The sequence below is a fragment of the Equus przewalskii genome, chromosome 5, assembly GCF_037783145.1.
Source record: "Equus przewalskii isolate Varuska chromosome 5, EquPr2, whole genome shotgun sequence".
Lineage (NCBI taxonomy): Eukaryota > Metazoa > Chordata > Mammalia > Perissodactyla > Equidae > Equus > Equus przewalskii.
This window is the reverse complement of record NC_091835.1, coordinates 760316-782855: the sequence shown is the minus strand read 5'-3', so window position 1 is coordinate 782855 and position 22540 is coordinate 760316. Positions and strand designations below refer to the sequence as shown.

The 22540-nt window shown below is 36.3% G+C and overlaps 1 protein-coding gene across 13 annotated transcripts in view; it reads left to right on the top strand.

Annotated features, from left to right (window-relative positions):
- Nucleotides 1-22540, top strand: part of KANSL1L (KAT8 regulatory NSL complex subunit 1 like) — a 137346-nt gene that overhangs the window by 16457 nt on the left and 98349 nt on the right. For all 13 annotated transcript variants that reach the window (XM_070619818.1, XM_070619816.1, XM_070619815.1 and 10 more), the window contains exon 2: nucleotides 56-1163. In XM_070619818.1, the coding sequence (XP_070475919.1) occupies nucleotides 85-1163 (1079 nt within the window). In that variant the 5' untranslated portion in view covers nucleotides 56-84. The remainder of the gene's footprint in view (nucleotides 1-55; nucleotides 1164-22540) is intronic.

Sequence of the window (22540 nt, the reverse complement as noted above, 5' to 3'; positions counted from 1 at the left end):
TAAGGATAAAACTTTTTTTCTAGACATTTGATCATTTATTTTTACATTATTTTAGGTTTCCAGTAATTATCTGCAGGATTCGCCATGACCCCAGCTCTGAGGGAGGCAGCAACAAAGGGTATCTACTTTTCATCTTTACCAAGTACCATGGAGTCTGACAAGATGCTATGCGTGGAAAGTCCAAGAACTGTAGATGAAAAGCTAAAGGGAGATGCTTTCTCTCAGATGCTGGGATTTCCAACTCCCGAACCTACCCTTAACACTAATTTTGTGAATTTAAAACATTTTGGCTCTCCTCAGTCTTCAAAACACTATCAGACAGTTCTTTTAATGAGTTCTAATTCTACATTAAATAAACACAATGAGAATTATAAACAAAAGAAATTAGGAGAACCCAACTGCAATAAGCTGAAAAACATACTGTGTAATGGCAGCAACATTCAGCTCAGTAAAATCTGTCATTCTCATTCTGAAGAGTTCATCAAAAAGGAACCTCTGTCAGATACCACAAGCCCGTGCATGACAGATGTACAAATTATTTTGGATTCAAATATAACCAAAGACACTAATGTGCAACTGCAAAACTGTAAATGGTACCAAAAGAATGCACTTTTGGGTAAAGTTACTGATGCTGAGATTCAAAAGGGTTTATTACACTGTGCTCAAAAGAAAATGGGGCCTGGCCACTCAAATGTGCCTGCTAGTTCCTCAGCTGCTGAGAAAGAGGAGGAAGTGAATGCTCGTTTACTTCATTGTGTGAGCAAACAGAAAGTCTTACTTAGCCAGGCTCGAAGAACTCAGAAACATCTGCAGATGCTCCTGGCAAAGCATGTTGTTAAGCACTATGGTCAGCAAATGAAATTTTCCATGAAACATCAACTCCCCAAAATGAAGATCTTTCATGAACCTACCACAGTTTTAGAGAACAGTTTACCTAAATGCACTGAAATTAAGCCAGACGTCAATATATTGACTGCAGAGAATAAATTGTGGAATGATACAAAAAATGGCTTTGCACAGTGTACAGCTGCAGAAATCCAAAGATTTGCACTGTCTGCTACAGGGCTGTTGTCTCATGTTGAAGAGGGTCTGGATTCTGATGCAACTGATAGCAGCTCTGATGACGATTTGGATGAATATACCATTAGGAAAAATGTGGCAGTGTAAGTGCAAAATCATTATTAGACCTTTTACTGTTCTGTATATAGCAACAATTTTGTCTTGATTTCAAGATATGTTGAAAGGAAATAGATTTTCTAAAAACTTAATGCTATAATATTTAAGTTACAAGACTTCGGTGAATTTTTAAAACATTCTATATTTTAAACTACTGTGTGTGAATATATACATACTATTTAAAAATAAGTTACTCAACTGTTCTGTCCAGGAATAATGAAAGCTAATTAGCAGCATTTTTTCTGTTCTTGAATGCAATAGGCTATGGACTAGGCTTAAAATTTTGCTTAAGTGATCTAGCCAATATGTATAGCTAAAACTCAGAAAATTTGAAGTCTTCACATAGGGAGCCCTCATTGGCTTCAGGAGTTTGTCAGTTGAGAGTACATATAAATTGACCTGCTAATTTTTTTTGTTATTGAATGCTTGTTATGTGCTGGACCCTAGAGATTCAGTTGTGGGCCAAATATTCACAGCCTTTACCCTCTCGGGAATCTCCTTCAAACAGGGATATCTAGATATTTAAAAAAGCAAAATAAAAACACAAAGAAAAAGAGTTTTACTTATCAAACCTTGTTAACATTCCAGCTCTATCTGATGCAAGTTTCTGAGATGATGGAAATGTTCTATATCTGTGTTATCCACTAGGCACTACCTCGTGTGGCTGTTGAGCACCTGAAATGTGGCCAGTGCAACTGAGGAACTGAGTTTTTCCTTTGTTTTTCTTTTGTGAGGAGGATTGGCCCTGAGCTGACATCTGTGCCAATCTTCCTCTATTTTTTTTTTCTTTTGAGGAAGATTAGCCCTGAGCTAACATCTCCCACCAATCTTCCTCTTTTTGCTGAGGAAGACTGGCCCTGAGCTAACATCCATGCCCATCTTCCTCTCCTTTATATGTGAGACGCTTACCACAGCATGGCTTGATAAGTGGTGTGTAGATCTGCGCCAGGGATCCGAACTGGTGAACCCTGGGCTGCTGAAGTGGAGCACGAGAACTTAACCACTGTGCCATCATGCTGGACCCAATCTTCCTCTGTTTTATGTGGGATGCCGCCACAGTGTGGCCTGACGAGTGGTGCCAGATCTGCACCCAGGATTTGAACTTGTGAACCCTGGGCTGCTGAAGTGGAGTGCACGAATTTAATCACTATGCCACAGTCTGGCCCCTCAATTTTTATTTAATTTGAATTTTATTTAAATAGCCAGATAAAGCATAGTTTTTAATCTAGCTTTCAGGGTCAGGGAATCTGTTAATATCTCTAAATTGATGCAAACTACTCTGTGTGTGTGTGTGTATGTTTGTATATAGTATTTTGGGAGGAGGAAGTCCATCATTTTTATAAAATTCTCAAAGATGAATGAGAATCATTATAGAATTAGAAACAGCACATTAATTTTTACTAATAAATAGAAGATCAGTATTATATTAATTTTTATAGTGAGGATAAAATGTAAAGCAAAGTGAGCATTCCAGTCTTTGGGTGTTCTGTTATCACTATATTTGAAATATATTTGAATGTGGGAGCTAATAGTTATTGAGCACATATTAGTTTTCTGACTGGCATTGTGCTATTTATTTTACATATGATATATTATTCAATCCTTTCAACAACTATGGGAGGTAATTGTTGTTATATTTATTTTACTTAAGAAGAAACAGGCTCACCTTGGTTAAGTCACTTGCCCGTGGCCAAAAGGCAAGTAAGTGGTAGACTAGGAATCTTGTCCATGTATGAGACTTTAAACCCACGTTCTTTTTGTTGGGCCATGCAACTTTGTCAGCATTATATCACTGATGCTTGTAACCACAAGAATGATTAAGCACGTGTTCTGAAAGTAGTCCAGAAATTTATCCATTTTTATATTTATAATGCTTTTGAAGTAATTCAGTTTAATAAAATATAGTAGATAAATTTAGTAAATGATTTACTTTTTGTTGAGAAGAGCTGACTGGCAAGTTCACCTCTTTTAAGCTAGAAACAGAAATAAGAAAATCTTGTCTTTCTAGATTATTTTGACTTTCATTAATATTCTGTTTCATTGATCTCCTACAGCACTTAATCTGCCATAACATTTACCATTAAATCATATTTTGTCCTATGTGATTTGCTAATTTATCTATTAGTCTTAATAACTCAACACCTAGTAAGGGTGGAAACCACATTTTATACTTTAAAAAGATCTCTTATATATTAAGCATATAATTACTGATGGCTGAAAACATTTTGTTTTAAGATTTGCATTTACTTCTGGAGTTTAGTGAGAAAACAGTAAGTTCAGACATTTCTATAAAACATACACAGACAGGGAAATTCAAACTTTTGGAAAAAATTTTTATACAAAGCATCAAGCAATATACATATCATCTCTTTTCTTGTTAACTCTACCAGTTTATTGAGGAAAATTGAAGTAAAGTAGCCTGGAAAAAAATTTGGGATCAGGCTTGGAAAGTTTATTTCTCATTCTAGCTTTCTTTCTTCCCGTAATCAACTGGAAGGGCTTCAGGGATGCTAGACATGCATTTTAGGAAAATAATGAATCTAGTAAGTTTAATATTCTTTAAGATAAACTTCTAGCCTCTTGCATTATTGACCATTTAATATTATGATGCCTTGGTTATTAAAGCTCATATCTGTATTTCCACAGATCAAATACACTTTGTTCTAAGATTACACTCATCTGATCAATTCAAATCAATATTACTAAATTTATATAATAACTCTCTAAATTCCTTAATTCATTGAATTATTTGATAACTGTCTGGGTTTTTTTGTTTGTTGCTTTGTATTTAGCTATTTGAACTCTATTTGACATTTCTTGATTTTATATACCTCCCCCAAAATTAGATAGTAAATTTTGAATATTTTTACTAATGCTAATAGATTTTTTGTGGGAAAGATTGTTTTGCAACATTTTATTAATTTTGACATTGAATTTGGAACAAATAACAGCATTAATTATTTGTATCTTTTGATGTGAGTACAAAAATGGTTTTTTAAATTGGAATTAGATCTGTTTCAAGTTGTTAAATTCATTTTATAATTTAAAACATCCTGATGAGTTAATTTTTTCTTTTATTTTTACTTTCTTCTCACATCTCTGAAAGCTCATTTTTCAAACATAGATGAATATTTTTAACGAATAAAGTTCAGAATTAAACATAAAATAGATAAAAAGGGTGCATTTTGTGGATCTAAATTTTGAGGTGAGTACTAACGCATTCTTTTCATTCTCTCTCCTGAATATGAATAGACTTCTCAAATTGTAAGATTCAGTGGCAAATACTAAAGCTGACTTCAGCTTAATTTTAAGGAACTTCCGAACGAGTACTACTTTTTCTCTCATTGTATACCCACTACCTAGCATTGTCTACTTTTTTTTTTTTGGTGAGGAAGATTGGCCTTGAGCTAACATCTGTGCCAGTTTTCCCCTATTTTGTATGTGGGACACCTTCACAGCATGGCTTGATGAACTGTGTATAGGTCCACACCTGGGATCCAAACCTGTGAACCCTGGGCTGCTGAAGCAGAGTGTGCGGACTTAACCACTATGCCACTGGGCTGGCCGCACTGCTGTCTACTTTTTAGTGGCTGTTTGGTATTTGTTGGGTGAATGAATGAATCTTTCTCTATTTGTATATGTAGTTGTGAAGATAAGAAAATTGGGGTTGGGAATCTGAAATTTCTCTCTGTATATTTATCTTTTCTTCTTCCATTTTGTAGTTATCTTTATTTGATTTTTCCCCCCTTTCTTCCTTTGTCTCTGGTATCAAACTGGCCACAAAATATATCTTACACATCTTAGAACCAGCATGAATGTGTGTTCAATGAATGAATGAATGAATGAATGAAATATACCAAAATATGGACATTAAAAAGTAATTATTATAATATTTAACATTTGCAACTTTAAAATTGATAAGTAAAATATGTCTTAAAAATCTTAAATTACATTACTATAAATGTCTTCTATTCTTTTTTTTTTGTTTTTAGTTTACATCCCTGATAAGAAAACAAATTTATTCAATCTTATCAGGAAATTTAGCTGTGAAGGAATGTAATTGTTTTAGGAAATTGGAAAGCACTCACGTTAGCCATTTCTATTACCATTGTTATTTTAAATATATATTTGACTTGCCCCTTTTCCCTTCCCTCCAAAAATGTAGGCAATAGTTTATTGATAATGACATTACTGATATCTTTTAAAAATAACTTTTGCTTGAGAGACTAGTTTGCATTAGAAAATTTTTTTCAAGTCAGTTTCCTTTGGAAAGGAAAATAAGAGGATTTTATATTTTTTGTAAGTTTGAGATATAATCCTTATACTATAATATGAATGGAATTTCACCCCATTGTTCTGTCCTTTGGTGAAGAAACACAGATTCTGAACTGAGTTGTGTTACAGTCATGGCTTGCTCTGTGACCTTGAGCAAAGGTTAAGGTTATTCTGAACTCTGATTCAGATTCTTCTATTTCGGTCTACTTTAAAGAGTTCTAGAGTTAACCTGGTGAAATATTAAATATAAAGTACATATACATAGTAAGGCACTGATTTCACAGCCAATAAAGAGTGTCTTGTCAAGCAATTTGCTGTTGTGCTAGACTGGAGCTTAATATTCTACGGGAAGCTCGGGGAGCCCGTGTAAGATACGTGTCTGAGTTAACCCATTTGAGAGGTGAGGAAGCTGGAGTATTTGTACGTCAAATCCCATCAGTTACTGGGTGAAGGCTGTTCTTGGTTGTGTTAATTCTCTGGCACTTCTGTTCTGCCACTTGGGTGACAAAGCAGACTAAAGCAACAACAACAGAAAGTCCCCCGGTCAAAGAAATGCAGGTACTGGCAGCTGGAAGACAGTTGTGTGTGCTGAACAGGTAAGTGAGGAGTGTGGGCGGGTCCCTGACAGATGCTGCTACGGTTACGTTACCTCTCATCTTGTGGTGAGGCCATAAGGTTCTAGCATTTGTTTTCCTCTGGGAACTGATAATTAGTTACTTTCTTCCAGGATGCATGTGGGAAAACTCAGAGATTTTGGACACAGACATGTTCTTATCCTCCTAATTTGTAAAAAAGAAAAAAACATGGTGTCTTGTCTTATTTGAGGAAAGCTGCCAGTATCTTCCAAATCACCCAGCTGTCTTGGGTGTTGGGAGAAAAATCCCTTCATTCCGCATGTTAGTCCCCATGTATTCAAATTTTCTTTGAGTTTTTGCTTCAGTATGTAAATTGGCAGTCTTGATAGGGAAGGAAATTCTTTTAAACAAAATTAGACAGTCACCAAGAAAGAAGGGAGAATTTTTCCTATTTAGTTATAAGCCGTCAGGTGAATCTTTCCAAACTGAAAGACAAAGGAGAACTAAGTAAGTAGTTTCTTGCAGACGCACAGAAATGAATACTCGTAGTTTTCTTCGTGCTTTCCTATTTTGCTGGTAGAGAGAAAAAAGAGTAAAAAACCAGGTGATAAATTTCCCCTTGAGAAATTGGATAGATAGGAGTATGAACTAACTGTGACATTCTGAGAGTAAAGACTAATAATATTTAATTAGTAAATTACAAATAAGAGTACCTTTAATATTTGTATAATGTGAAGTTGACAAACTGTTTTTGCATTCGTTACCTTTTAAATTGTCTAAATAGATGGGAGAAGTTTGATTTTATTTGTTTTATTTTACTTGTATGGGAAACAGAAAAAGTTGAATGAAAAACAATCCTAGGTAAACTGCAATGATATTCAGTGACGATTTGTGACAGAAGGGTAGTGAAGAGTAGAAATTCAAAATGTAATTGTGGAATGGATTAATAGCTACAAAATGGTAAAGAAATATTTCTATTGTGGCATGTGGATATTGTTGAGGACAGTAATACTTCAGTTAAAATGAGCTCATTGTTTCCTATTATTTTAAAATTTATTTTAGAGCAGTTTTAGGTTCACAGCAAAATTGAGCAGAAAGTACAGAGATTTCCCATATATCCCCTATTCCCCCTAGGCACAACCTCCCCAACTATTGACATCCCCTACTGCAGTGGTACTATTTGTTAGAGTCAGTGAACCTGCGTAGATTCACCATTATCACCCAAAATCCATAGTTTACATTAGAGTTCACTCTTGCTGTTGTACATTCTGTGGATTTGGACAGATGTACAATGACATGTATCCACTGCTGTAGCATCATACAGAATAGTTTCGCTGCCCTGCAAAAGCTGTGCTCTGCCTATGCAACCTTCCCTCCCCGCCGACCCTTGTAAACCACTAATATTTTTACTGTCTCCATAAGTTTTTCCTTTTCAAGAAAGTACTATAGTTGGAATCATATGGTATGTAGCCTTTTCAGATTGGCTTCTTTCGCTTAGTAAGAGGCATTTAAGTTTTTTCCTCGTCTGTTCCTGGCTTAATGGCTCATTTCTTTCTAGCACTGAAAAAATATTCCATTGTCTGGATGTACCACAGTTTATCCATTCACCTGTTGAAAGATGTCTCCATGGATTCCAGGTTTTGATAATTAGGAATAAAACTGCTATAAACATCCACATGCAGGTTTTTGTGTGGACATAAATTTTCAGTTTATTTGGGTAAATACCAAGGAGTGCAATTGCTGGATTGTATGGTAAGAGTATGTTTAGTTTTGTAAGAAACTGCTAAACCATCTTCCAAAGTGACTATATTGTTTTGCATTCCAACCAACAATGAATGAGAATTTCTGTTTGCTCCACAGCCTTGACAGCATTTGATGTCAGTGTTTTGGATTTTGGCTATTTTAATAGGTGTGTAGTGGTATCTTATTGTTATTTTGATTTGCATTTCCCTAGTGACATATAACGTGAACTATGTGATGTGAAAGATATGAACATCTTTTCATGTGCTTACTTGCTATATGTATCTCTTCTTTGATGAGGTATCCATTCAAGTCTTTTGCCTATTTTTTAATTGGTTTGTTCATTTTCTTACTGTTGAGTTTTAAGAGTTTTTTGTATATTTCGGATAACAATCCTTAATCAGATATATCTTTTGCAAATGTTTTCTCTCAGTCTGTGTCTTGTCATCTCATTCTCTTGACAGTAGCTTTTCAGAGCAGAAGTTTTTAACTAATGAAGTCCAGCTTGTCGATTATTTCTTTCATGGATCTTGCCTTTGGTGTGGTATCTAAAGTAGTGTCACCATATGTAAGGTCACCCAATTTTCTCCTATGTTATTTTCTAGGAGTTATATAGTTTGTGTTGTACATTTAGGTATATGACCCATTTTGACTTAATTCTTGGGAAGAGTGTGGGGTCTACGTCTAGATTCATTTTTTTGCACGTGGATGTCTAGTTTTTCCAACACCATTTATTGAAAAGACTGTCCTTTCTCCATTGTATTGTCTTTGCTTCTCTGCCAAAGGTTAATTGACCATATTTATGTGAGTTTACTTTTGGGCTCCCTATTCTGTTTCATTGATCTATTTGTCTGTTCTTTTGCCAGTACCACACTTTGTTGATTGCTGTAGCTTTATACTAAGTCTTGAATATGAATAATGTCAGACTTCTGACTTTTTTGTTCTCCTTCAGTATTATGTTGGCTATCCTGGGTCTTTTGCCTCTCCATGTAAACTTTAGAATCAATGTGTTGATATCCACAAAGTAACTTGTTGGGATTTTGATTGGGGTTGCTTTGAATTTGTAGATCAAGTTGAGAAAAACTGACATATTGACAATATTGTGTCTTCTTCTTCATGAACATGGAATATCTCTCTATTTTGTTCTTTGATATCTTTCATCAGATTTTTGGAGTTTTTCTCATATAGATCTTTTACGTCTTTTGTAAAATTTATACCTAAGTGTTTTATTTTGGGGGTGCTAATGTAAATGGTAATGTATTTTTAATTCAGATTCCACTTATTTATTGCTGGTGTATAGGAAAGCAGTTGACTTTTGTATATTAACTTTGTATTCTGCAACCTTGCTATAATCGCTTATTAGTTGCAGGCTTTTTTTGTGATTCTTTTGGATTTTTTCCCATAGATAATCGTGTCATCTGTGAACAAAGTTTTATTTCTTCCTTACAAATTTGTATTTCTTTTATTGTCTTATTGCATTAGCTAAGATTTCCATTACAATGTAGAAAAGGAAGGTGAGGGGATATCTTTCCTTGTTCCTGATTTTAGCAGGAAAGTTTCTAGTTTCTCACCATTAAGTATGATGTAGCTGAAGGTTTTTGGTAGATGATATTTATCAAGTTGGAGAAATTTCCTCTATTCCTCGTTTACTGAGAGTTTTTATCATGAATAGCTGTTGAATTTTGTGAAATGCTTTTTGTGCCTCTATTTATATAATCATATGATTGATCTTTTTTTTCAACTTCTTTTTGACTTTTTTTTAGATTGGCACCTGAGCTAACGTGTTGCCAATCTTCTTTTTTTTTTTTTTCTTCTTCTCCCCAAAGCCCCCCAGTACATAGTTGTATATTCTAATTGTAGGTCCTTCCAGTTGTGCTATGTGTGATACTGCCTCAGCATGGCTTGATGAGCAGTGCCATGTCTGTGCCCAGGATCCAAACCAGCAAAACTCCAGGCCACCAAAGCAGAGTGTGTGAACTTAACCAGTTGGCCACGGGGCTGGCCCTTGATCTTTTTTTGATTGAGGTCATAATAGTTTATAGCATTGTGAAATTTCAGTTGTACATTCTTATTTGTCAGTCACCATATAAATGTGCCCCTTCACCCTTTTGCCCACCCCGCAACCCCCTTCCCCTCTGGTAACCACTAAGCTGTTCTCTTTGTCCATGTGTTAGTTTATCTTTTACACATGAGTGAAATCATATGGTGTTTGTCTTTCTCTGTCTGATTTATTTCACTTAACATAATACCCTCAAGGTCCATCTATGTTGTTGTGAATGGAACGATTTTGTCTTTTTTTATGGCTGAGTAGTAGTCCATTGTATTTATATACCACATCTTCTTTATCCACTCATCATTTGATGGGCAATTGGGTTGCTTCCACTTCTTGGCTATTGTGAATAATGCTGCAATGAACATAGGGCTGCATAAGTCTCATTGAATTGTTGATTTCAAGTTCTTTGGATAATTATCCAGTAGTGAGATAGCTGGTCATAGGGTATTTCTGTTTTAATTTTTTGAGAAATCTCCATACTGTTTCCCATAGTGGCTGCATCAGTTTGCATTCCCACCAGCATGCATGGTGTATGAGGGTTCCCTTTTCTCCACATTCTTTCCAACATTTGTTATTTTTTGTCTTGGTGATCATAGCTGTTCTAATGGGTGTCGGTTGATGGCTTAGTATAGTTTTTTTTGTCTTGGAAGATTGGCCTGGAACTAACATCTGTTGCTGATCTTCCTCTTTTTTTTTTTCCTCCCCAAAGCCCCAGTACATAGTTGTATGTGCTAATTGTAAGTCCTTCTAGTTCTTCTATGTGGGATGCTGCCACAGCATGGCTTGATGGGCAGGTCCATGCTCAGGATCCGAACCAGCAAACCCCAGGCCGCTGAAGTGGAGTGCATGAACTTAATCACTACGCCACTGGGTCAGCCCCCTTAGTGTAGTTTTGATTTACATTTCTCTGATGATTAGTGATGTTCAGCATCTTTTCATGTGCCTGTTGGCCATCTGTATATCTTCTTTGGAAAAATGTCTGTTCATATCCTCTGCCCATTTTTTGATTGGATTGTTTGTTTTTTGTTGTTCTGTTGTGTGAGTTCTTTATATATTATGGAGATTAACTGCTTGTTGGATATATGATTTGCAAATATTTTCTCTCAGTTGGTGGGTTGTGTTTTTGTTTTGTTCCTGGTTTCCTTTGCCCTGCAGAAGCTCTTTAGTCTGATAAAGTACCAGTGTTTATTTTTTCTTTTATTTCCCTTGCCCGAGTAGACATGGTATTTGAAAAGATCCTTCTAAGACTGATGTCAAAGAGTGTACTGCCTATGTTTTCTTCTAGGAGTTTTATGGTTTCACATCTTACCTTCAAGTGTTTCATCCATTTTGAGTTAATTTTTGTATATAGCGAAAAATAATGGTCTTCTTTCATTCTTCTGCATGTGGCTGTCCAGTTTTCCCAGCACCATTTGTTGAAGAGACTCTTTTCTCCATTGTATATTCTTAGCTCCATTGTCAAAGATCGGTTGTCCTTAGATGTGTGGTTTTATTTCTGGGCCTTCAACTCTGTTCCATTGATCTATGTGTCCGTTTTTGTACCAGTACTATGCTGTTTTGATTACTGTAGCTTTGTAGTATATCTTGAAGTCAGGGATTGTGATGCTTCCACCTTTGTTCTTTTTTTTTAAGGATTGCTTTAGCTATTCGGGCTCTCTTCTTGCTCTATATGAATTTTATGATTATTTGTTCTATTTCTGTGAAGAATGTCATTGGGATTGCATTGAATCTGTAGAATGCTTTAGGTAGTATGGACATTTTAACTATGTTTATTTTTCCAACCCTTGTGCCTGGAATCTCTTTCAATTTCTTTATGTCATTATCAGTTTCTTTCAATAATGTCTTATAATTTCGATTGTATAGGTCTTTTATCTCCTTGGTTAAATTTATTCCTAGATGTTTTATTCTTTTTGTTGCAGTTGTAAATGGAATTGAATTCTTGAGTTCTATTTCTGTTAGTTTGTTATTAGAGTATAAAAATGCAACTCATTTTTCTAAGTTAATTTTGTACCCTGCCACTTTCCTGTAGTTGTTGATTATTTCCGATAGTTTTCTGATGGATTCATTACAGTTTTCTATATATAAGATCATGTTGTCTGCAAACCGAGAATTTCACGTCTTCATTGCCTATTGGAATCCCTTTTATTTCTCTTTCTTGCCTAATTGCTCTGGCCAAAACCTCCAGTACTATGTGAATAAGAGTGGTGAGAGTGGGCACCCTTGTCTTGTTCCTGTTGTCTGAGGGATGGCTTTTAGTCTCCCTGTTGAGTATGATGTTGGCTGTGGTTTTGTCATATAGGGCCTTTATTATGTAGAGGTACTTTCCTTCTATCCCCATTTTGAGAGGTTTTATCATAAATGGGTGTTCGAGCCTGTCAAATGCTTTCTCTCCCTCTCTATGGAGATGATCATGTGGTTTTTATTCCTCATTTTGTTAATGTGGTGTATCATGTTGATTGATTTGTGGATGTTGAACCATCCTTGTGTCGCTGGTATAAACCCCACTTGATCATGGTCTGTGATCTTTTTAATGTATTACTGTATTTGGCTTGCCAATATTTTGTTGAGAATTTTTGCATCTACTTTCATCAGCGATGTTCACCTGTGATTTTCCTTCTTTGTGTTGTCCTTGTCTGGCTTTGGTATCGTGGTGATGTTGGCCACATAGAATATGTTAGGAAGTGTTCTGCCTTCCTTAATTTTTCAGAATAGTTTGAGAAGAACAGGTATTAAATCTTTGAATGTTTGGTAGAATTCTCCAGGGAAGCCATCTGGTCCTGCACTTTTATTTTTTGGGAGGTTTTTGATTATTGTTTCAATCTCTTTACTTGTGATTGGTCTATTCAGGTTCTCTGTTTCTTCTTAGTTCAATTTTGAGAGGCTGTATGAGTCTAAGAATTTATCCGCTTCTTCTAGGTTGTCCAGTTTCTTGGCATATAGTTTTTCATAGTATTCTCTTATAATCCTTTGTAGCTCTGTGGTATACATTGTAATTTCTCCTGTTTGCTTTCTAATGTTATCTATTTGAGCCTTCTTTCTTTTTTTTCTTAGTGAGTCTGGCTAAGGGTTTGTCAGTTTAGTTTGTCTTCTCAAAGAACCAGCTCTTTGTTTCATTCATCTTTTCTACTGTTTTTTTTTTTCAGTTTCAATTTCGTTTGTTTCTGCTCAGATTTTTAGTATTTCCCTCTTTCTCCTGACTTTGGGCTTTGTTTGTTGTTCTTTTTCTATTTCTGTTAGGTGCAGTTTAAGATTGCATATTTGAGGTTTTTCTTTTTTGTTAAGGTGGGCCTGTATTGCTACGAATTTCCCTTATGACACTTTTGCTGCATCCTATGTGAGTTGGTATGGTATATTTTCATTCTTATTTGTCTCCAGATACATTTTGATTTCTCCTTTAATTTCTTCAGTGATCCATTAGTTATTCAGTAGCATGTTGTGTAGTCTCCACATGTTTGTCGCTTTCCCAGCTTTTTCTTGTAGTTGATTTCTAGTTTCAGAGCAATATGGTCAGTAAATGTACTTGATATGATTTCAATCTTCTTGAATTTATTGAGGCCTGCCTTGTTTCCCGACATATGGTCTCTATGACAGTTTTCTTAGTTTTCTCTTTATTTATTATTTGTGTCTCTGTTCTGATTATTTGTTTAGTGGTTACCATGAAGTTTGTATAAAAAATCTCGTAGATGAGATAGTCCATTTTCTGATAGCCTTTGATTTCCTTAGACTAAACCAATTCTATTCATTTCCTCTTCCCCTTCTGGGTTATTATTGTCACAACTTATTCCATCTTGTGTTGTGAGTTTGTGGTTAAAATGACGAGATTATATTTATTTTTGATGTTTTCCTTCCCTTTATCTTTAATGTCATGATTGTTCTCTAACCTCTTCTGATAGAGAGCTGCAATTTTCTGATTTTATCTATGTATTTATCTCGTTGCTCAGGGCTTTGTAAACCCTTTCTTTTTTTTTCAGGTATGTGGGCCTTCTCCAGCATTTCTTTTAGGAGGGGTCTTGTGGTGATGAACTCCCTTAGCTTTTGTTTATCTGGGAAAGTTTTTATTACTCTGTCATAAATGAAGGATATTTTCACTGGATAGAGTAGTCTTGGCTGAAAGTTTTTGGCTTTCAGAGATTTGAGTATTTCATTCCATTCTCTCCTAGCCTGTAAGTCTTCTGAGAAATCTGCTGAAAGCCTAATAGGGGTTCCTTTGTAAGTTATTTTCTTCTGCCTTGCTGCCATTAATATTTTTTCTTTGTCATTGACTTTTGCCAGATTTACTACTACATGCCTTGGAGAAGGTCTTTTTACATTGATATAGTTTTGTGTTCTATTAGCTTCTTTTGCTTGTATTTCCAACTCCTTCCCCACGTTTTGGACATTCTCAATATTATTTCTTTGAACAAGCTTTCTGCTCCATTCTCTTCTTCTCCTTCTGGAATACCTATAATCCTTGTGTTGCATTTCCCAATTTTGTCAGATATTTCTCAGAGAATTTTCTTCATTTATTTTTAATCTTAGTTCTCTCTCCTCCTCCATCTGAAGCGTTTCTATATTTCTCTCCTCCAGACTGCTGACTCCTCCATAATATCAGCTCTGTTGTTCAGGGAGTCCAGATTTTTCATCTCATCCATTGTGTTTTTCACCCCCAACATTTGATTTGTTTTTCTTTGCAGTTTCAATCTCTTGTGAAGATGTTCCTGATTTCATTGAATTGTCTATATGCATTTTCTTGTAACTCATTGAGTTTTTTTATGATAGCTATTTTGAATTCTCTGTCATATATATATTTCTGTGCCTTCAAGATTGATTTCTGGGCACCTGGCATTCATCTTCTGGTATGGAATACTAAAATATTTTTTCATATTGTTTGATCAGTGAATTTGTGCCTCCATATAGTGATAATATTTGGTTGCAGCTTCCACCTGCTACCACTAGTGGGGGTCCAGAGCTGTGTATTCTGAGCCTGCCATGACCCTGGCTCACTTGCTTCTAGCTGCTGCTTTTCTAACGTATGCTCAGGCTCTCTGGCCAACTAGCTGATCTGGAGCACCAGGCTGGGGGAGGGCCTCTTTCTTTCACCTGAGTGATCCCAGGGGTTTCTTGCTCTGACCTTGCTAGCTGCTCTCCTGGGGTGCTGGCTTGATGAAGACACCCTGGCAGTAGCTTAGCCACCTCTTTGTGGGGCTTTCCCATGGGCTGTGAGGGAACTTGGAGAGCAAAGGTATTGCCACGGAGGGCAGCTCCTGCCCACTCTCCTCTCAGAGCTATGTGCAGTCTTGCATCTTGGGTTGCTGCCATACAGGAGGTAGAGGAGATCCCTTTAACTCCTCCACTTCCTCCAGGGGGTCCATCACCTCCATCTTCAGACATGTGGCTGTGTGGATATCTCAGACGTCTTTTGTGCTATGTGAATGTCCTCTGTTGGTATATGAGTGTCCTTTTGTTGTGTCTTAGTGGGGAGAGTCTAAGAGAAGAGCTCAGTCTGCCATGATGCTGACTTTGGTGATGAGATGCCTGGTGATGTGATGGATTACATTAATTGATTTTTGAATGTTGAACAAACCTTTTATATCTAGGATAAATTCCACTTGTTCATAGTCTATAAATTTTTTTTTTTTAAATATTGGCACCTGAGCTAACAACTGTTGCCAGTCTTGTTCTTTTTCTGCATCTTTGCCCCAAAGCCCCCCAGTATGTAGTTGCATATTTTGGTTGTGTATCCTTCTAGTTGTGGCATGTGGGACGCTGCTTCAACATGGTCTGATGAGCGGTGCCATGTCTGCACCCCAGATCTGAGCTGGCGAAACCCTGGGACACTGAAGCGGAGTGTGCGAATTTAACCACTCAGCCATGGGGCCCGCCCCATACATGTTTTTATACATTGTTGAATTTGATTTGCTAATATTTTGTTGAGGATATTTGCATCTATCTTCAAAGAGATAGTGATCTGTAGTTTTCTTTTCTTGTAATGTCTTTGTCTGGTTTTGGTATTAGGGTGATGCTGGCCTAATAGAGTGAGTTAGGAAGTAATCTATCTGCTTCTATCTTCTGAAATAATCTGTAGTCCATTGGTAAAATTTATTCCTTAAATTTTTGGTAGATTTTACCAGTGAACCCGTTTGGCCCTGGTGCTTTCTGTTTTGGAGAGTTATTACTGATTCAATTTCTTTAATAGATAAAGGCCTATTCAGATTGTCTATTTCTTCTTGTGTGAATTTTGGCAGATTGTGCATTTCAAGGAATTAGCCCATTTCATCTAGGTTATCAAATTTGTGGACTTCAGAGTTGTTCCTCATATTCCTTTATTATACTTTCGGTGTCCGTAAGATCTGTGGTGGCATCTCTTCTTTCATTTTTGATATTAGTAGTTTGTGTCATCTGTTTTTTTCTAGTTAGCCTGGCAAGAGTCTTATAAATTTTACTGATCTTTTCAAAGAACCCCCCCCCCCCTTTTTTTTCCCTGAAGATTGGCACCTGAGCTAACATAGGTTGTCAACGTTGTTTTTTTTTTCTTTTCCCTTCTTCTCCCCAAAGTCCCCCAGTACGTAGTTGTATATTCCAGTTGTAGGTTCTTCTGCTTGTACTATGTGGGTTGCCACCTCAGCATGGCCTGATGAGTGGTGCTAGGTCTGTGCCTAGGATCCAAACCGGCGAAACCCTGGGCCGCCAAAGCGGAGTGTGAGAACTTAACCACTCAGCTACGGGGCTGGGCCCAAAGAACCGCTTTTTGGTATTCTTGATTTTCTTGATTTTTCCCAAAGGATTTCAAGTTTATTGATGTCTGCTGTAATTTTTCTTTCTTTCTTTTTTTGTACTTACTTTGGATTTAATTTGCTCCTCTTTTTTTAGTTTCCTAAAGTGGAAGCTTACATGATTGATTTTTAAATCTTTCTTATTTTCTAATCTATGCATTTGGTGCTATAAATTCTGTGCTTTTCCCCGTAAGCACTGTTTTTACTGCGTCCCACTCGTTTTCATGACTTTCATTTGCATTTTCATTTAGTTCATAGTATTTTTAAATTCCTTTTGAGATTTCTTCTTTGTCCCCTGTATTACTTAGAAGTGTGTTGTTTAATCTCCAGGTGTTTTGGAATTTTCTGTTTAATTTTTCTGTTACTGACTCTTAATTTAATTCCATTGTGATCTGAGAACAGACATTATATGATTTCTGTTTTCTTAAACTTGTTCAAAGTGTGTTTTATGGCCCAGAATGTGTTCTCTTTTAGTGACTGTTTCATGTTAGCTTGAGAAGAATGTTTAATCTGCTGTAGTTGGATGAAGTAGGCTATAGGTTAATGGTGATTTTGAGTTCAGCTATGTTCTTGCTGATTTTCTGCCTTCTGGATCCATGCATTTCTGATAGAGGGAATGTTAAAGTCTCCAACTTTAATAGTGGATTCATCTATTTCTCCTTGCAGTTCTGTCATTTTTTGGCTTACATCATTTGATGCTCTTTTGTTAGACACATATACGTTAAGGATTGTCATCTTGTTCTAGTGTTGACCCTTTTATTAATATGTAATAGCCCTCTTTATCCGTGATAACTTTAAAAGCTCTGAAGTCTGCTTTGTCTGAAATTAATATGGCTACTTCTGCTTTTTTTTAATTAGTGTTAGCATGGCGTAACTTTCTCCATCCCTTAACTTTTAATCTGTATGTATCTTTATATTTAAAGTGGATTTCTTATAGACAATTTCTTATAGTTGGGTCTTGTTTGTTGATCCACTCGGACAAACACTCTTTTAATTATGTGTTTAAACCATTGATGTTTAAAGTGATTATTAATGTAGTAGATTAATATCTACCGTATTTGTCATTTTCTTCTGTTTGTTGCCCTTGTTCTTTCCTCCTATTTTTGTCTTCTATACTTTTCCTGCCTTTTGTGGTTCTAATTGAACATATTATATGATTTCATTTCTCTCCTTTCTTAGCATGTCAATTATACTTGTTTTAAAAAACTTTTTTTATTGGTTACCCTAGAGTTTGTGGTATACATTTACAGCTAATCCAAGTTTACTTTCAGATAACACTATACTTCTTCCCAGGTACTGCAAGTACCTTACATTACCAAAATAACCATGATTCTTACCTTCTGTGCCTTGTATCACTTCTGTTATTCATTTCACATGTATACATAAGCATATATAGGCATATATAAGCATGTACACACATACATACATAATCAGTTACATTGTTATTATTATTTTGAACAGTTAAATCCGTTATCTGTTAGCTCCATTTAGAATAAGAAAAATAGAAGTTGTTATTTTACCTTCAGTTATTCCCCAGTGTTCTTCCTCTGTTTATGTAGATCTGAGTTTCTGACCTATATAGCTTTGTTTCTTGCTGAAAAACTTCTTTTAAAAATTTGGCGGCTAGAAGAAAGATGTCAATATAATGTGGAATTTGGCTTGGGTTTTTCCAAACCACTTCAAACACATTACTGCTTTCAAATGATCAGGGGTAAGCTTTTTCACAACTAAAGAGAAAGTCTTAGTGGTATAAGAAAAATGCAGGAAATTCTGTAAAAATACTCTCCTATAGTGCAGTGAGTCGCTGGTTAATTGGCTTAAAATATTGCTATATTATGCCCCTACGTTAAAAGATCTGAGGAAGTTGCAGGTTTCATTGAAGAAGCTATGAAGATAATTCCCTTGTGTTAAAAAGAAACTGATTGATGAAGAAGGGTATCTGAATAGTATTTTAAATTTCTATTAAACTGGTTTCCATTAGAAGTGAATGTCTTCAAGGAGCCACATCAAAGGAAGAAGCACGAGCTCCATGATATGAAGCTGTAAAGGGTGGACTGGCTTGTTCTTAATACAAATGCCAGTGGAAATTTAACTGTACTAATATTTTTATGAGGATTGTTACTGTTTTATTAGAACTCAGATTCAAAATTTTCTTAGATTTTGAGCCATCTGGCTCTGTTTTTTTCATAAGTTCAGTTACTTTTTTTTTTTTTTTTTAGCAGAACAGGGGTTATTCAGGAATGCATATACGATATTGTAGCAGAAACACTTGTCCTCAGTTCTGGGTTAGTGGTAGTCACCTTTTTGAGTAACAACGGTGGCCGAATCATCCTTTGTCTCATTTCTGTTCAGTACCATCATCGTGACTGGAAGGGCCATCACTTGCCCATTTGTGTGCAGTGGAAAAAAGGGCTCCTCCCTCTGAGCAGAGTTAGATTTGGAGTGCACAACTCCTGCTGGATTTTAGCCCTGCTTGGCCTTTCAGTTGGGCCCTTGCGCAGTGTATAGGTTGGAAACACTGCATGGGGGCTTGGCTTTCTGAACAAAAGAGGCACCACGTACAAACACATACACACACGCAATGCTTATTGAACTGCTGAAGTTCATGACTTCAAACTGTTCCTTTAGCAAATATATTTTGATTAGTTTAAAAATTCATTTATTTCCTTTACTTATATGTCCCTAGTTATCACTGTTTGGTGTTATGCAAGGATTTTAAAAACACAGTTAAGACTATACTTAACAGACCATTAAGTTTCAAGATTCTTTCCATACAAGAGAAAGGTGGTAGTGTTGATAGAATACATAAGTCTGCCTTAATGTCTCCGTTTTTCTTTCTCTCTTCCTTTCTTTGGCTGGGGGCAGGGTGCAGGGATAGATGATAGGAGAACAAGACTGCATTTGCCAATCTGATTTGTGAATTCTTTTAAACTAACACTGAAAATTTCAGATTAGGCACTTGACACACTGGGTTCTGCCAGAGTTCTAGGCAGAATTGCACAATATATTAAGATTATCTTTGTTCCCTTTCATTTCTACTGCCTTTGGGAACAGTCTCAGATTGTCCTTGGACATCCTAAACCTCACCCTTTAACTTGCCAGATTTTCCTAGAGTTCACAACTGTTTTTTTATTTCTTTTTTTTTTTTTTTTGCTTGTTTGTTTCTTCTGTGTGTGTTTATAACTAGGTAGAATATTAACATTAACTTTTATGGCAATAAGGTTTAATCTTCTTAAAGACAGTAAACATTTTAAATAAGCACTTGTTAAGCTAAATGACCCTAATGGCATAAAATATTTTTGAGGGAGGGGTGCATTGCTTAGGGTATGTGCTAAGCTGTCATAACAAGAAGACCTCAACATGAATATGTAGAATTTATTTTTCTCTCATTTAATAGTCAGGCATTAGGTATGCTTCACAATGCTTTGCAAGGACATGTTGGCATTGCTGTCCTCTAGGATGCTGCCCTTGCCTGCATTGTTGAAGCAAATTGACCAGTACTTCATCTGATTTCCACACCCAAGATTCAGATGTTGCACACGTTATTTTGGCTGACATCTAATTGTCAAGGACTTAGTTACATACGCACACATAACTGTAAGTAAGGCTGGGAAATATAATCTCTAGCTCAGCTGCCAGCTAAAAGTCAAGGGGTTATATTTTCAAAAAAGAAAGGAGAATGGATATTGAGGGAAGATAAGCAGTCTGTTCGGTTTGCCTCTTTGGCCACCCGGATACACTTGTACTCCCTTCTTGTAGAGAAAACACATCAGTTCCTCAAGATTACAGCTCAAAGTCACATTCAATGAATGGGCTAAAGTCCTCTCTGTCAGATCCAGATGTGGTTCCTTATGATATGGTGACTATAAACTAATAGACTAGTTTTGTAACCTTCTTGCCTTCTTGTTTCTTGTATGTATATTGGAGTAGAGACAGGAAAGCTACAATAAAATCTCCCACAGAAAATGGAAGAATGGGATATGCATGATAGCTCCTGGTCCTAACAATAATTAATAAAACTTCTTGCTTGGAAGTGGAGTTAAGGTCTTGGTAAGATCCTAATTCTGCTTTCTGAGTGAAGTTCCTTTGTCTTTTGTCTTCCATAGTCTCTGAATGCTCTTTGGGAATTATTCCTTATCCATTATCCTTTGTGTTATATCTGAAGTGGGTGTTGCAGAGTGTGTCTTTATTGGAGGCTGCACTGCATTCTCACCCTGCTTCCTTTTGGTGCAGATTTGGGCTTCCCAGGTAGAGCGTGTTAGGCTTGTGGCCTTTTTTTTGCTGATAGAGTTCCCTCAAAAATGGAGGTTTCCATTCTGTTTGCCTTGAGTCAGTTTAACCTGAAAATATCACTGCCAAAGACCTCATTTGTTCGTAGTTGTTAAACCTACAGTCTAGTTAATTTAGTGGTTATTTTCCCCAGACCATCCAACTCTCCCTCAATTTAATGACTGCTACCTTGAGGGCACCTGAAACAGTAAATTTGGGTAAGAATTAATCTGATTTTTGCTTCTAGACTGGCTCTCATTGTGTGGCTTAGAACTCTTAAGAGAGATTCTTGGAATACATTTCTTTGTTGTCAGCTGTAGAGAAACAGTTGGCTTTTCTAATCCTTCAAGGCCCTGTATTATTGGATTATCCATTAAGTTAGAAGTGGATTGTAGTCCGAGAGCTTCTCTAAGCAGAGTTATGCTCTCTTTTTTCTCTGCTTGTAAACCGACTAATTCTTGCCTAAATTCATTTATATAAGGCTTAAAAGAGGGAACAGCCAACACATTACAACATTATGACTTCTTCCAGTTGCTTCTGCTAGAACTATAGTCTCGGCAGGCACTTGGGCTGTCTTTTAAATGATCATGTTTTACTAGTACAGTATATACAGTATAGTATAGAAAGGATCCCCAACTATAATGTTTCTTTCCTGTCTGCTTGGTATCCTACCCCTAAGTTAATACCACATGTTTTGGATTTCTCTTATGGCCCACCCTATTGGTCATAACAGTTTTTGTAACATTTAGCATAAAGGCTAATTTGTTGTAAGAAAGAGACTTAAAACTATAGTGGCTCAAAGATGATTTAACTGTTTTTCTTACTGAACGGTTGAGAGGTAGATAGGTGATACAGGATAGATAAATATCTCTGCTTCTTTGAAATAGTCCAAGAATGCCCCAAAAAGGAATCCATGAATCACTTTTAAGATTTTTTTTTTTTAAAGATTCTGGCCCAGTAAGCAACTATAGTTTTTTTAAAAGGCAATGAAATTCTGAGTATGAAATCTTAGAAACAAAATAGAAACTGTTTTAGAGAAAGAGAAAGTGAGGGGTAGATTGCTATCATGCATAGGCACGTGAAAGTTCTTTGGTTCTAGTCATAATGGAGTGGAGTTACTACACTTGCTCTTTGGTTGTAAATAACTAGAAAATAGTAACTGGACAAAGTACATGAAACAGTCACTGTTTTCAGAAAATAGACATAAGGTAATAGAAGGCAGAGATTCAGTGATTCCTGAGAAAAGAGAAAAAGATGAGATGAGCCCTATGATTGCGATTGCTCTTGTTTTCTGCCTGGAGTCACTTTCTGTTATCTGGTGCAGGGAGAGGAAAGCCAAGTAGAGCACAGTAGTCTTGCTTGATTGAGACAAAGATTAAAGTGGGGAGGCTGAGATAGCTGGTATTGGTAGATGAGAAGACAGAAGAGGAGGGACCTATGCATGCAAAGAAAGAGCTACAGATCTTCACACGGTCCTCCTGAGGCCTCTTTGAATGCCAAGCTGTGCATGTGCAGGTGACACTCCATAAGGACGAAGAACTATTAGGAAGCTATAATCTGAGTAATGTCCACTGCTAATACAGGGTTGAGAAATGTTTGAATTCTGAATAAGCAAAGTGGAGAGACTTTGTTGAACATCTGGCGCATTCAGTAGAGACCCCAGAAAGGTCACACTTCCAGATTAAGGCTGAGTTAGCCCT